Source organism: Dipodomys merriami, unplaced genomic scaffold, assembly GCF_024711535.1.
Source record: "Dipodomys merriami isolate MVZ:Mamm:240054 unplaced genomic scaffold, mDipMer1.0.p SCAF_16, whole genome shotgun sequence".
Taxonomy (NCBI): domain Eukaryota; kingdom Metazoa; phylum Chordata; class Mammalia; order Rodentia; family Heteromyidae; genus Dipodomys; species Dipodomys merriami.
Window position 1 is genome coordinate 36,024,196 of NW_027202937.1, and position 14,673 is coordinate 36,038,868.

The window sequence follows — 14,673 nt, forward strand, 5'->3', positions numbered from 1 at the left end:
ATCCACTAAAACCCCAGATCCTGTTAAAAATAGATTTTTAAGTGAGCATCGGTGGCTTATGCTTGTAATCTTAGCTACTCAAGATACTGAAATCTGAGCATCACAGTTTGGAGCCAACCCAGGCATAAAAGCCCTTGAGACTCTAGTTTCCCAACCAACCATCAAATAGCCTGAAAAGGAGCCATATTTCAAGTGGTAGAATACCAGCCTTAAGTGAAAAAGCTAAGAGATAGTGCTCTAGTATGGGCAAAAAATAAACCAACAAATGCCTGGCCAGTAGGAAACTTTGTTTAATTTCCCCACATGGAATGTTTAACAGAACTGAGATGCAAACTGAGAACAGTATTTTTCACAAGGACCCCATAATTTGCAATGTTCCAAGGTATTTTCTCTTTGTAATACTGGTGTTTGGAGTCTGAACCTTGAACATGCAAGGCAAACACTCTGCCACTTGAGCTACCTCTCACCCGGAGGTAATCCTTATTTTGCCAATCCTTTGTATGGACACTGTAAAATCCATATATGGACATACACTAGAAGTTAAAAATATTCTCACATCCTCACTGCCATGATTTCCAAGTGCATACCTCTCATTGGCTTCGCAGAGGTCTTGACTGTACCTTCCTGCTGGCTTGTCTATGTCCCTATTTTTGTCCACTCCCATTGAGAAAACCTGTGTCATGACAAGTAGCCTGTGTCATGTTTTTACATGCACTGACTTTGTTAGTCATCTTTCTGACAACTAGCTGCTTGGCTACAAACTGCCAGCATGTGTTGAATCACTGTAGAGGCTCTGTTGTCATCTGTCAGAATTGCAGGGTTAGACTCTGTACAGACATACAGAAGTCATAGCATGCATAGATCAAACCAGAACAGTTCTGGGAGTGAAAAGAAACACTTAGTAATTACTACAGGACAACTGGCAAAACCCAAGTGATATGAGCAGGGGACAATAATCACCCTAGCTGCCTTAAAATGTGGGGGCACCTAGAAGGTGTCTCATGGGCTATTAAGCTCATTTATTGCCTTGATGAAGTTGCAGCAGGAGGCAGGAAAGTCTCTTTCTTAGCTCTCTAGCTAAGAAAAGGTGAGACCATATCTCAGGGAGAAAGAGCACTGGCCACTGCTAATAAATACTTGACAGGTGTTTTTTGAAATTGTATTTCTTGAAATATAATCAATTTGTAAGGTCTCCTGGGAGAAAAGGTAGATAATTCATCATTCCTGCTTTAAAAGATAAACAATGTGAGTTCATCTTAGAGATGGATCCAGTTGTTCTCTAGTAGTTCTTGGCCACCTGAAACTTTTTCACATGTGGCTGAGCACTTATCAAGGCTTCCTCTATGACATTAGTTACTAAAGAACATAAGACACTAGAGATTGTTTTTGGCTGATAGTGACAAAGACTCTCTGATCAAACAACAGACAAGCACCTGGGAACTATATTCCACTAGGCCTGGTCCGTAGTGCACAGTGTTCCAAGTAAAGAAAGAATTCTGTTAAACTGGGTTATAATCTACACCTCTCCCCACACCTTTTGGCTTCTCTTCCTCCACTCTTGATAATATAAACTTCCTTTTAATGATGTTTCATTTACTCACTCCTGACATACTGACAGCTGAATTCAATCCCCCTATTACACAGCCTTCAATAGTCTTCCTTGTCATCTTTAACAAGTGCTAGAATAGTATATTTTTGGTAATGACTGCAAATAACTTTATCTCCATATAGATGACAGTTATAAAGGCAATGTGACCATTTATTTGCCCAATATAATAGCCATTACCATGCCCACCCCTATGAAGGATACCAAGGGAGAGGACTTGAAAGGTAATTGGACATTTTTGTTTAGATGCTGTGTGCAGATTCTACTTCAATTTGCCTTAAAAAATAAACAGGGATCATTTGAGGAAAAGATCATAGCTCATTTTTTGTTTTTCTTCTCTGTATTTCTACTGCTTTGCTATTAAACATGAGCTAATATAGGTTGTATTATTTTTAGACAAAAATAATATAAAAGCACTTATGAGCCCTAGTGCTCCAGTCCATGACTTTATGACTTATGAAAACACTTGGGAATGCATCTTTAGTCCTGTCTTCAACTCTCTTCTGGAAGCTTGAAACATCCCATTATCTTCAATTACTCTTGTCTTTATGGTACCGTCTTCCAGCCTTTATGGTACCTTCTTCCAATCACCTCAAATAGAAAACCTGGAGTCTATAAGCACAGTGGTCCCTGACTTCTAACTCCCTACCTTTACCTATTGGGCAAGTATTTCATATCTCTCTCTTCAGGCTGAGTCCGGAACCCTAATTAGTAGCCACTGGACATATTCTCTGTTGCATCAAATAAATGTTCTGAAGCCATATTCCACTGCATTATTTCCAGATCAAAATGTTAATGGGCAACCCCTTCCTTAAGAAAATAAAGACCAAATATTTCCACTAAATATTGAGCATGGCTTCCACAGTGTAACAGCTTTCTGTTGCTGTGACAAAATAGCTGAGATAAACAACTTGAAAGGAGGATTAGAATTTTCAGAAGTTTTGGTTCATGGTCACTTTGTTCTACCATGTTGGGTCTGTCGAGTATATTATGTCATGGTGCAATGAAAGTATAGTGGAAGAGGTCTGTTGACCTCATGTTGCCTTCAAGGGCATGCCTTCAATAACACCACTTTCTCCAAAAGTTTTCAATTTCTCAATAGCACATGGAGATCAAGCCTTTAAAGAGACATTTGAATTCTAAGCCACATACACAGGATATTTCCAAATCTCTCTATTTTTGTCCGTCACAGGGCTGCTTAAACTCAGGGCCTGGGTGCTGTCCCTGAGCTTTTTCAGTTAAGGGTAGTGCTCTACCACATTAAGTAATAGTGCCACTTCCAGTTTTTTTGGTGGTTAATTGGAGATAAGAGTATCACTGACTTTCCTGCCTGGGCTGACTTTGAACCACAATCCTCAAATCTCAGCCTCCTGAGTAGCTAAGATTATAATCATGGGTCACCAGCACCTGGCTTTCCAAATCATGTCTAAAGGATTTCCCTCTTCGATGTCATCTCTAGCCAAGTCTACTTTCCTAATACCTCTTACTGGTCTAATCTTGCCATATCACTTTTTCTTGCTCCCAAGAGTTTCTCACTGTCTGGAATTCATCAGCACTTAGGCATGTCTAAAAATTTTAAAAATTATTATAATAGATATTTCTGTTTATTCGTTTCCAAGGTTCTGAAGCCCTTTCCTAGGTTTGGGGAACCATGTTCCCCAGTTTCCCTTAGGAATTTTGGTGGGAAATATACCCCAGCTCTTACTACAGAGGTGGCAAGATACCAAGCAATTACTTACATAAGATTTTTCAGTTCTGGCCTAAGTGTGCAACTCAAGGGTAACAGATCACTTGCTGCAAACAATAATCCAGAAATATTTAGAGCATCCTTTTTTTTTTTAACAGTAGAGGCAATGAGTTGGTGGCACATTCAACATCAACTGGCTATGATATCCACATTTTGAGGCAACCCCAGAAATATTCTCTCTTATCCTACAGCTTATGAGATCTGCTCTAGGCAGAGTAGTCTGAATCTTATTCACCAGGCTTCCTAGTCATCTGCCCAGTTTACCTAAAAGAGCTGCATTTAGATTCTCCTGCTTATAACCAAGGTCCCTGGTATAGACTTTCTACTTGAAAGAAAAAGGCACAGATGTGGCAAAGCTACCCAGACCTTGAGGTGAGTAACAGGTATGACACCCATTCTCATTCTACTTCTGTCAACAAAGGCCTCTCCACCTTGCAATAAGCACCTCAGATGGCACTCTAGCACACTGGAAATCACCATGGCCAAAAAGGCTCTTTCAGTCTCTGGTTATTCCTGTCTCATTAATATTTGCATCTATGCCTCAATAACTGTTTTTGAGATTTAGTGTGGTACCTTTGCTCTGCTTCTTAGTATCTCCCCTCTGAATTTCTATACCACTGAATCTAGTCTTGTTCTTCCAAAGAACCCTTTGAATGGTCTCTACCCTATATAAAGTTAACTGTGTGATTCTTGAGCTTCATTCTTTTCAGGGCTGTAAACAGCTTTCAACATGAAATATAAATCTGTGCCTTGGCAGTGACCCAGATTGAGCCTCTCATGTTCTTATTCTCAGCCGCTGCCCAAGTGCTTTCTCCAACGTTATCCACATTTGAGAAGTTAACCCTGATACAATGGCTAGCATGGCCATATGGAGACACAGAAAGGAGCCCCCAAATGTCAGCATTCAGGTTTTATGGAAAATAGGCTGATTTTTGAAAAGTAATACATTTTAAATCAAATTGCTCATATATTGATATAAACCAACGAAATACATCTGAGTGCTGATTATGGCCTGTAAACAGTCAATCTTTGACATCTAGCTGCTTCTTGAATCTTACATGTAAATACACTCATTATTTGACATTTCTGAGGATTTGGTTCTAGCACCCTCAAAAGACGACAAAATCCATGGTCCCTTAGGTAAAACAGTGTGGTCTTTGCACATAACCTACACACATTCATTCACCAGTATACTTTTTTGGTTTTTGCTTTAATGATAGTGGTGTCTGAACTCACAACCTTGTGCTTGTTAGACTGGCACTCTACCACTTAAGCTAACCCCCCAGATCTCCTTTTCACTGGAGATAGAATCTACTAAACTTTTTGCACAGGCTTCCCTTAAACCACCATCCTCTGTATCTCAGCATCTGGAGTAATAGATTATATGCGTCAGCCACCAACACCAGAGTCTAGTACATTTTAAATCATCTCTAGGTGACTTATCCTTATACAATTTAAATGCTATATCAACAGTTGTCACCTTGCAACTATCCAACAACAATTACTCCCTGTACATGAAATAATTAGAAAAGTAGTCAGCACATGCTCAGAACAGACACAAACATAGGCCTAATTACACAGCATAGGAAAGAGACTTAAGGTGAATGCTGCAGAAAGACCAGACACTATGAAATGGAAGAGGCAATAGCAGTGTGAATTACCATATGACTGCATTTACATGGATTCAACTTAGTATAGCATATCCAAGGGTTTTTTTCCATTTTTTAAAAGTTTTTCTTTTGAAATATACTTGGTTAAACTTGTGGATGCGGAACATAAAGAGTGGAAGAAGGCAAAGCAAGGAAAGAAGGGACATGGCTGGTAATGCCCAATGAAAGCTAAGCCAGAAAGATCAAACACTTCCCCTTTTCCTTGAGTGGGTTTCCATGTAGGAAATAGTGACAGGCAATATCAGCACTCTGGGACCAGTATGGAAGCAAAACAGGGGCTTAAATGGTTGTTGGAGCATAGTACTAGGAAAGTAAGACCCTCTGGATAAAGAGATGAGTCACTACAAAAATCTGGTTGGGTATTTTACCTGTCTGGAAACTTTACTGGGCACTGGTGGCTCACGCCTATTATCCTAGCTATACTAGAGGCTGAGCTAAGGATCACAGTTTAAAGCCAGCCTGGAAAGTCCTTCAGACTCTTATCTCCAATTAATCATTATAAAGCCAGAAGTGGAGCTGTGGCTCAAGTAGAAGAACACTGGCCTTTAGTAAAAAAGCTCAGCAACAGTTCCTCGCAACTGAGTTCAAACCCAAACCTCACATGTGCAGGCACACACAAACACACACACACACACACACACACACACACACACACACACATACTTTCTCTCTCTCTCTCTCTCTCTCTCTCTCTCTCTCTCTCTCTCTCTCTCTCTCTCTCTCTCTCTCTCTCTCTCTCTCTCTCTCTCTCTCTTTCTCTCTCTCTGAAGCAAGGACACAGTGTCCACTTTAACATTCTATTCCAGACCAGGAGGGTGAGCTAGAATTTCAAAGGCTGGAAATAGAAAACAAATTGTTCATTCCCATTTCTCTTACATATAGAATTACTAAACACGATCAAGGAAGGGTGGCAGCTTCTGGTGAGGGCCTTCTGGTGCATGTAGAAGAAACATGAGGTGCATAGCTAATCTATTCCTGTGAGAAAAGTATTAATCCATCCCTTCATGTTCCATTTGCCTGTAACAGGTCCTATCACCTCTTAGCACCAATACTTAAAGAATCAAGTTTCAGTATGCTTTTTTGGGGGGGGACTAGGCATATACAAACCACAGCATACCATGTTCCTGGATGATATCCACCAAAGCCGAGAGGTAACCAATGAGTAAACTCACATAGGAAGAGGTTCTCTGGAATTCTGCTTGTCAAAGAGAGTCCTGTTTTCTGTTAACAGACTGTCTAGGCACAGATTAAAGAAAGCCAGAGTATTTATGCAGAAATACTTTCAGATTATACTAAAGACATACCACAGTGACAACTCCTCAATCAGTATTTTTTCTAACCACATATATACTGTATTAATTTTGTCTATACAGAAATATAAAAAACAAAATACTTAGCTTCAAATAAGTGTCCAGAATAAATACTGCTTCTAGGCAGGAAATATTTCTCTTAATATTTCAGGATGCCATGGAATTTAAGAACCCCAGCCAAAGAGATGTGAATGATAAAATCCTGGTCAAGGAGCTATTTTGATGCCACATGTTCCAGGTGGCTGGGTGCGGGAGGATGGAGGTGGAAATCTTAATTCTTCCTAGGTCAGAAAAGACTTTCTGGGTTACAAATTCAGGGATTATAGGGAAAGTTTTGGTGGATTCCCTGAAGAGTTAAATGTCAGAGTCTTCCTTAATGTCATTTGGCCATAGTCTTAACCAGTTTGTGTTTACAAAGGGAAGAATCTGAGAATACCCTGTGTGCCCTTATCAACACTACCTTGAGCATTTACTCTGTCAAATGTGAAAATTTAAGACTGAAAGGAGATCTAGTATGGTGGAACATGTCTGTAATCCCAGCTAAACTGAAGGCTTGAGACAGGAGAATCACAAGTTTAAGGACAGTCTGGGCAATTAAGCAAGACCCTATCTCTAAAGAAAATAAAATGGGACAAAGATGTATCTTAGTGGCAGTGTTTATTTAGCAAATTCAAAGCCTTGAGTTCAATCCCCAGTAACCCCACTCTCTACAAAAAAAATTAAAAGAGAAAATATTCCTAAACTGATGCATTTTAAGACAATGAACACCATTAACATCACTGAACAATGGCCACTTGTTGAAATTAAGATTCCTGAGACCAATTTGGGCAGCAGATTCATCATATTTGTCATATGTATTTTCTACTACTGGATGTAGCACAATGCCTTGATAACACTGGTTGTTCAAAATACAATTTAATAAACAGGTTACTGGATAGATGAAGGCAACTAAGTCACGGGAGCCAGACATAAGAAGCAGCATATAGTGACACAGAAATACCGAACTTCTGGCCCCTTCCTCTATTGAAACAGTGCTTCCCAAACTGTTAAGCTCTATTTCACTTCTTGATCTCTATTCAGATTCACAGGCCTGAGGAGATACTGTGATAGATCAGTGGTCCTCTAAATGGTGACAAATTTGTCACCATCCAGGTATTATCTGTAAATGTCTGAGATATTTTTGATTGGCCTAGCGGAGAAGGATGCAAATGATAGAGCACAGGTCTGGGATGTTGTTAAACTTCCTAGAATGTGCATGACAGCCCCCACAGCAAATAATCACACAATTCAAAACGTTACCTAGGCAGTTGCTCTCTACCTTGGAGCATATATTTCCCTTGAACCATAACCTTTCTTAACTGTACTCCCTTATATTCCCAAAGGAAAGCGTCATTAGGAGTGGTGAGGGAGGCACGCATGTGCACCAGCCAGTGGGGCGTCCCTTCCACCCCCCCCACCCCACCTCGCCTGCTCAAACTCAGGCCAGATCTCTGTCCCTGAACTTCTTTTTGCTCAAGGCTGGCACTCTACCACTGATCCAAAACTCTACTTTCAGCTTTTTCTGGGTTGTTTATTAGAGATAAGGGTCTTATGGACTTTCCTGCCTAGGCTGACTTCAAACCATTATCTTCAGATCTCAGACTTCTGAGTAGCTAGGATTACAGACATGAGCCACGGTGCCTAGCTGGAAATAGCCACTCTAAAACAGTTGTCTTCCTTCTTATGCCTTTCTCATGGCTGAGTTGCTTTTTTTTTTTTTAATAAGGTACTATAGAACTTTAGAGTCATGAGATGACAGTAAAAATAAAAAGGTTTTACATATAGTTCCTCTCCTAAAAGAGGTGAAGAATTCAGACTCTTGAGAAAACTTAGGAACTTTCAAAGGCTCCACAGCAACATATTTCCATGTATTAGCTGGTTCATTTGTCCCTAATCTTATCAGAAACTGAACTGAGCTCTTAGTGTACTGAGGCACTTAGCACTAGGAACCCAACCACCTGGCATTCATGTCCAGGCTTTTCCACTCACCACTGGGTGACCTAGATGGGTCTCCCAAACTCTGTGCATCTTATCTCCAAAACAGTCATGGAATGAGCAGCACCCACTTCATAGGGTTTGGATTGGAGCAAATGAATCAGTGTGGTGAAATACTCCAAACAAGGACCCATACACCATAAGCTCATTAGCAATTGGAGTTTTGGTCAACTCAGAACAAAAAAGAAAAGACAGTTTTAGCTGCCTACCTTTTACCATTTCCTTATCAATCACAAACATAAAAGAAGGGAAGAGGACCACTGCCTGTTCTATAATTAATCTGAATCTCTAAGGCTGTTTTCAAGATATTTTTCAGGGACTTCATAATTCACTTGGAATGAATAAGCTTCTGCTGTCTTAGAAATTTGTGTGGGATTCCAATCTGGTTCTGCCACTTCTTGCATTAGGACCTTAGTCATTCTACCTAGTCTCTCCAAGACTTCATTGCACAATCTGTACAAAGAGGACAAGACAGTCTAACCTCATGAGTCTATGGTGAGGCTTGTATTTTATAAAGTGCAGGTATATGAGATAAAGCTCAAAAACTAGCAGATTAAACTACTATGTTGGTATCACAATTTCTTGTCATCTTTAATTGGACAGGATATACAAGGCTGTTCCCCTCCTACCCTCTGTATAACAACCAGGAAGTTGGGATACACCTGTGAGAAGATCTACCATGGTGATGTGAAATGCAAACAAAAACTGCTATCCCCAAAGCAGTTGGAGTGGAATCTGTATTGCTTAGTTCATAAGTTTTCTTTGGCCAAGGGTGACCAATTTTTATGAAATGAGAAAGAAATTTTATTCCAGGAACCTGAGAGCTCACTCACATATTCTGACATATTTTCCCACCCCCTGTTACATTTTTTTTCTTTCTAAGGACTAAGGACATTACCTTTCAATTTATAAATGTTCTTAGAAATGCATTTCTTTCCCCTCATTCTGAAAGCCAATCCATCTTTTGTCTTTTTACAGCTGGTAATAACAACAGCATAACACATAAAAAAAGCATTAGTTGTGGCTCTTGGTTGCTGGCTTCTAACAATTTACCACTATCCAACTTTGTAATTTGGGGAAATTTCTTCTGATCTCAAGTTATACATGTTTATCTAACAGAATCTTTTGCCTGAATTGGAGAACGCTTTCAGGTGGTTTAAACACATCCTCTACTTCCACATTCTCCGGAAACTATTTTCAATTTTGGCCCTCTAGTCTTTTACCTTGCTTGCTTTCCTTCCTTCCTTTACTTTTCTCTTCCTTCCTTCCTTTTTTTCTTTCTTCTTCCTCTCTCTTTCTTCATCTCCCTCCCTCCCTTCCTTTCTCTCTCTCTTTCCCCCTGCCCCTCCACACTCATGTGTCTTTGTTAAGGATATTTTTTTTAAGCCTTCTAAGAATCTCCTTTAAACCAGCAAGTACTGGTAGCTACGAGTACTTAAATGTGGCAAATCCTCAAAGAGATGTGATTCCATATAAATTTAGGTAAGTCTATATTCATTCTGTATCTATATAAATATATATTTCATATAGACACCATACCAGATATTAAAGATATAGTAGGAAAAAAGCATAAGATATTCCATAAACAATTATATTGGCTACTCTTGAAATGACACTATTTTTTATGTATTTAGTTGAATAAAATATATTCAGAAAAATGACATCTGTTTTACTTTTTTATGTGGCTACTAGGAAATTTTAAACTGTAGACACAGCTCACATTATAATCTATACTGGTCTACACTGAAGCTTCTGGGAAGGCACTTTGTCCGCTCATCTGTCTCAACCCCTCCCTCTCCCTCCTAGTAATTACTAAGTGTACAAGTAGTACATACAGAATCAACAGTGTCTCAATCTCTCTGTGCATGTGATTTGCAATTTATACACTAGAGATTGTCTCTATTTGTAAATTATGGTAATAAGGTAGTCAAGAAATCTGTTCATTAAAAGGTTAAAAAGTAGATGAATATACTTCTTTTGCTGAAAAGTATGAAATTATTTGTGATTCCCTAGACAATCCTTTATATTCTTTAATTTGTTCTTTGAATTACATATTAAAATACTACAAATTAAATGAAGAAAGAGGACAATGAAACAATTCAAAGAGGAAAACTGTAGAAATTATCAAAGGTAAGTTGAACTATGAGGATAATCAGTACCAAGGCAGTACCCTCACACTCATGATAAATTTTTAGTGTTAGAATTTAAAAAAACAGAAGGCTCATGGTGCTGATTGGGACATAACTCCAGTATTTATCCAAGAAAGAAGGCATCTGTTTCCAAACATGATCACTGGCAACAAACAAGAGAGAGGAAGACAAATTCTTGTCACCAAAATACTTGGATGAGTGATTCACAACTCAAAATATGCAACAGTTCTTTCACTTATGAGCCAGGTCTCCAGGACACAGTAGACTTAATAAAGGAAGGTGCACTTTAGTAGGTATGTAGGATTCTCCCAGGACACTTTTCTTTTCCCACTTTGGATTCCCATTTCCACTTCCCTTCAGCAAGAGCCAAACAGTAAAGCCACCAGCACAACCATATTCATTCCAGCACTATTCACCATACTCAAGATATAGAATCAGCCCAGATGCTCCTCAATGGATGAACAGACCAAGAAAATAAGGTATATATACGCAATGGATTTTTACTCATTCATTATAAAGAATGATATGGTACCATTTGTCAGGAAATGGAAAAACTTGGAAGAAATTATATTGTCAAGTCAGGCTCAAAGAGACAAAGATTCTATGGTTTCCCTCTTATGTGGCAGCTAGAATTATTTTATAAATAAATAAACATGTTGGGTGGTGTACAAGTGGTTACACATGTATTATCTAAAATATGGTTGATTCTAGGGGGAATTCAAATAGTATAATTCCTTAGAAAAGCAAAGTCAGTCAAAGCTCAACAAAATAAGCACTTACAAGAGGAGGGGTGAGGCCAAGGGGAGAGAGGTGGATACATGAAGATGAGAAAAGGAAGAGAATACAGTCAACAAATCAATGTGTAGTCTACAAAATTAAGAAAAATAAGAGAAGGGGTGGGGTGGGGGTGAGATTGTTGAAAGGGGTGACACTGATCAAGATGTATTCATAAAGTGCTTTGTTAAATAGCAATTCCTTTGTACAATTACTTAAAGATAATTTAAAAACCGAAAAAAGTTTAAAAATTAAAAAATTAAATGAAGAGGGAAAAACAAAACCAAACAACTGCTGATCCCACTACTGAGACAAATCCAAGAGAGAAGAGGAGGAGGATAAGAGGACAGGGCAGGAGGGAGAGAAAGAGTGAAGAGGAGAGGGAGAAAGAGTGAGAAGGAAAGGGAGGTAGGGAAGAAAGAAGGAAGGAAGGAAGAGAGAGGGAAGGAGGGAAGGAGGGGACTCAAGGAAAAGGGAGGGTAGAAGAGGGAGAGGAGGGAAGGGGAAAGAAGGGGAAGGGACTGGAAGAAGAGGAAAAAAGGGGGAAGGTAGGAGAGGGAGAAAAGTGATAAACCCACTCAATATGGAAATTGAATGCATGTGAAGATGTTAAGAGAACAGAATATACAGTGGAGGAAGGGAACACTAAAACTAGAGACTAATTTGATCCAAAACTATTTCTGTAGAGTCTCCATGTTTGTTGAGAACCTTAAAAAAATCTTGTAAGAATTCTCTTTAAACCAGGAAGAACCAAATCACAAAAATCTCCACTGCCAGAGCTAGAACTGGGCACCTTCCCTTGACCCAAAAGACAAAAAAGTTATTCTCTCACAGGCTAGGAAGAAGGGGAGAAGAAGCTGTAGGACAGAAGGTGGAGGACAGAACAGGGCAAGAAAAGTAATAAGAATTTTCTAGAAGGCACAAGTAGCTAGGCAACAGGTTTCCCTTGTAGCTGAAACTACATATAACCTAGGACAAATCAATTCTGAATCTATTCTTATATTCTGTTAATGAAAACCAGATCAGTTCTTACTTTCTGTCAACTTCACCACCAGTTTTTTTTTAATCATTTTAACCATTTTGCCATGTGCACAAAGCACATCAATCTGGGGAGAAGAAAGAGGAAATTACCGAAGATGTCGATCACCAATTTAATAACGTTGTGGGTGGTGAAGCTTGAGAGCTTAGTTTGGGAGTGCCAGGGAGGGGAGAGAGAAACCACATCATTAGGAACTGGGCCTAGAAAGATCTCTAGGTGGAACGTGTCAACGCTTTTAAAGGGCACAGCTCTTTCGGCCGCAGAATGCACCGGAGGGCGGGGCAGGCGGCGAGGGGGGCGCTGCTTACCCGGAAACCCGCGGAGGGAGGGGGAACACCCCCAAAACAGACATCACACCGCTGTCCGCAGTACACCGCCCCTCTCCCGCTCTTCTCCCCGAACGCGAAAGCGCACCCAGGATCCAATGGGGTAGGACTGACAGGTTGGGCAGCCTCCGCCTCCTGGTCAGGGGACCGAGGAAAGGGTGACCCTAAGGCCCGCAAGGGAGGCTGAAAAGTGAGAGGAAACGGGCACGAAGGACGGAGACGCGTTACCGGAGGAGACGCGTTACCTTGTTCATCCCATTCCCCATGGTGGCGGCCGCGCTCCGAGCACGCCGGACGCCGCGCTCGCCGGCGGAGGAGGGAGGGTGGGGCGCGGGAGGAGCGTCGCGGGGCGCTGGAGCTCCGCAGTAAACAACCCGGACACTAATCAACGTCCGGGCGGGCCCCGGCGACTGGGCTGGCTACCAGGACCTGGCATGACGACAGTGTTTTCCGCTAAGCCGCCCCGGAACTTCCCGGCGACTTTACCGGGAAATGGTCTCGATTTGAGGGCCCCGCCCCCGCGCACCGGGAGTGCGAGCGCCCCTCCCCCGCAGCCTGAGACACGCACCCTGGGGTTTGTAGTCGGTTCCGGGTGGCCGCAGGGGGGGGGGGAGGGGTGTGGAGGGTGGGGGAGTGGAAAAGAGGGGACGCGCATGCGCATCCCGAGCACCGCCAAGCGCCACAGGCTCCTCCTCTCCGTACCTCTAGTTCCCCCCACCCCGGGGGAAGGGGCAGGCAGAGCGCAGGCGCTGTAAGGCAGTTGGGGGTTGGCGGGGCGGGAAACACGCTGTGGTGTGTGGGGGTCACTGCTGGCCTTTTCCCCAGGGGCCACTTGGGAGCCTGTTACCAGCAATCTCTTCCCTACCGTGACTACCTCTGTGAATCCGGTGATGATCAGAACCCTGGTCTTTGGGGCTCCCCTGTCTGGGTTTTCTGAGGACAACAGATTTAGACCGGGGATTCCTGTGGCCCTACCCCTCCCACTAAGACCGAGAAGGCTCTTGGTGCAGAAAGGTGAGCTAGGTGACTCACCACTATTGAAGCCTGACCCCCTTACTCAAGGAGCATATAATACATGCCGACAGTTTGACCTCCAACATCACTGAATTGTGCCCCTTTCATGGGAATGGGAACTGGCCCTGGTAGGTGCCTAGGTGCTGGGGTGGCTGAGCCTAATTTTTTGCAGACTTCCTGGTGCCTAGGCAGGAGATGGGGAGCTATTCACTCAGCTCCAAGGCCTCAAGGTGAGACAAGCCATCCTTTGAACTACAGATGCCTGGCTCAATGGGGGTGAACTAGGAGGGCTCTGCTTCAGAGAAAATGCGGGGGCTGGGAAGAGCGCTTGCCTTGCATGCCTGAGGCTCTGGGTTCGATTCCTCAGCACCACATAGTAAAAAGAAAAAAGCTGGAAATGGCGCTTTGGCTCAAGTGGTAGAGGGCTTGCACTGAGCTGAAGAGCTGAGGGACAGCACCCAGGCCCAGAGTTCAGGACCCAGGACCAGACCAAAAGAAAAAAAAAAAGAAAATGCGGATGTAAAGGCCTTAGGAAAGCTCTGATTAGCCCCCTAAATGGCTTGACTCACCAGCCTTTGAGTAGCCTCTAAACATACCCTATATGGAAGGCTAAAGCCTCTCTTCCCTAGATGGAAAAGTTTTGCTGGTATGTCCATTTAAGGTGTGGCATCTTGTCTTCATGGTAGGGGGAAGGTGATTACCCCTCCCCCCCATGACAAGACACAAGACACAATCATGCAGACACATGTGGCATGGCATACTGGCACCTGTGCTGGTCTGGGCCTAACTAGGATAAGTGCAGGGGGCAGGTCCATGGGAAATTACTAGTCCCAGACACTGGACTGACAGGTTCAGTAAACTATCAGCCAAGTGCCCACCCCTGCCACCAGGTATCAGGCATGCAGGTGATGGGAGGGGGGGAGCTTACCTTACCCCAGCATGAAGACTAGATGCCAGACCCTGCTGTCCACCATGTGGCCAATATGGCGCTGGCCAGACCTGA

At 42.2% G+C, this 14,673-nt stretch overlaps 1 protein-coding gene across 7 annotated transcripts in view; it reads right to left on the reverse strand.

The window, feature by feature from the left end:
* Window positions 1-13,248, reverse strand: part of Dusp22 (dual specificity phosphatase 22) — a 70,647-nt gene extending 57,399 nt beyond the window's left edge. Inside the window, exon 1 of one of the 7 annotated variants that reach the window (XR_011372260.1) lies at window positions 12,902-13,183. Coding sequence is in view for 3 of the 7 variants with exons in the window: in XM_070024728.1 (XP_069880829.1) it covers window positions 12,902-12,922 (21 nt within the window). In the remaining 4 variants the exon portion in view is untranslated. The other 6 variants (XM_070024730.1, XM_070024733.1, XM_070024728.1 and 3 more) reach the window with 6 other exon arrangements.
* Between the last annotated feature and the right edge of the window lie 1,425 nt (window positions 13,249-14,673).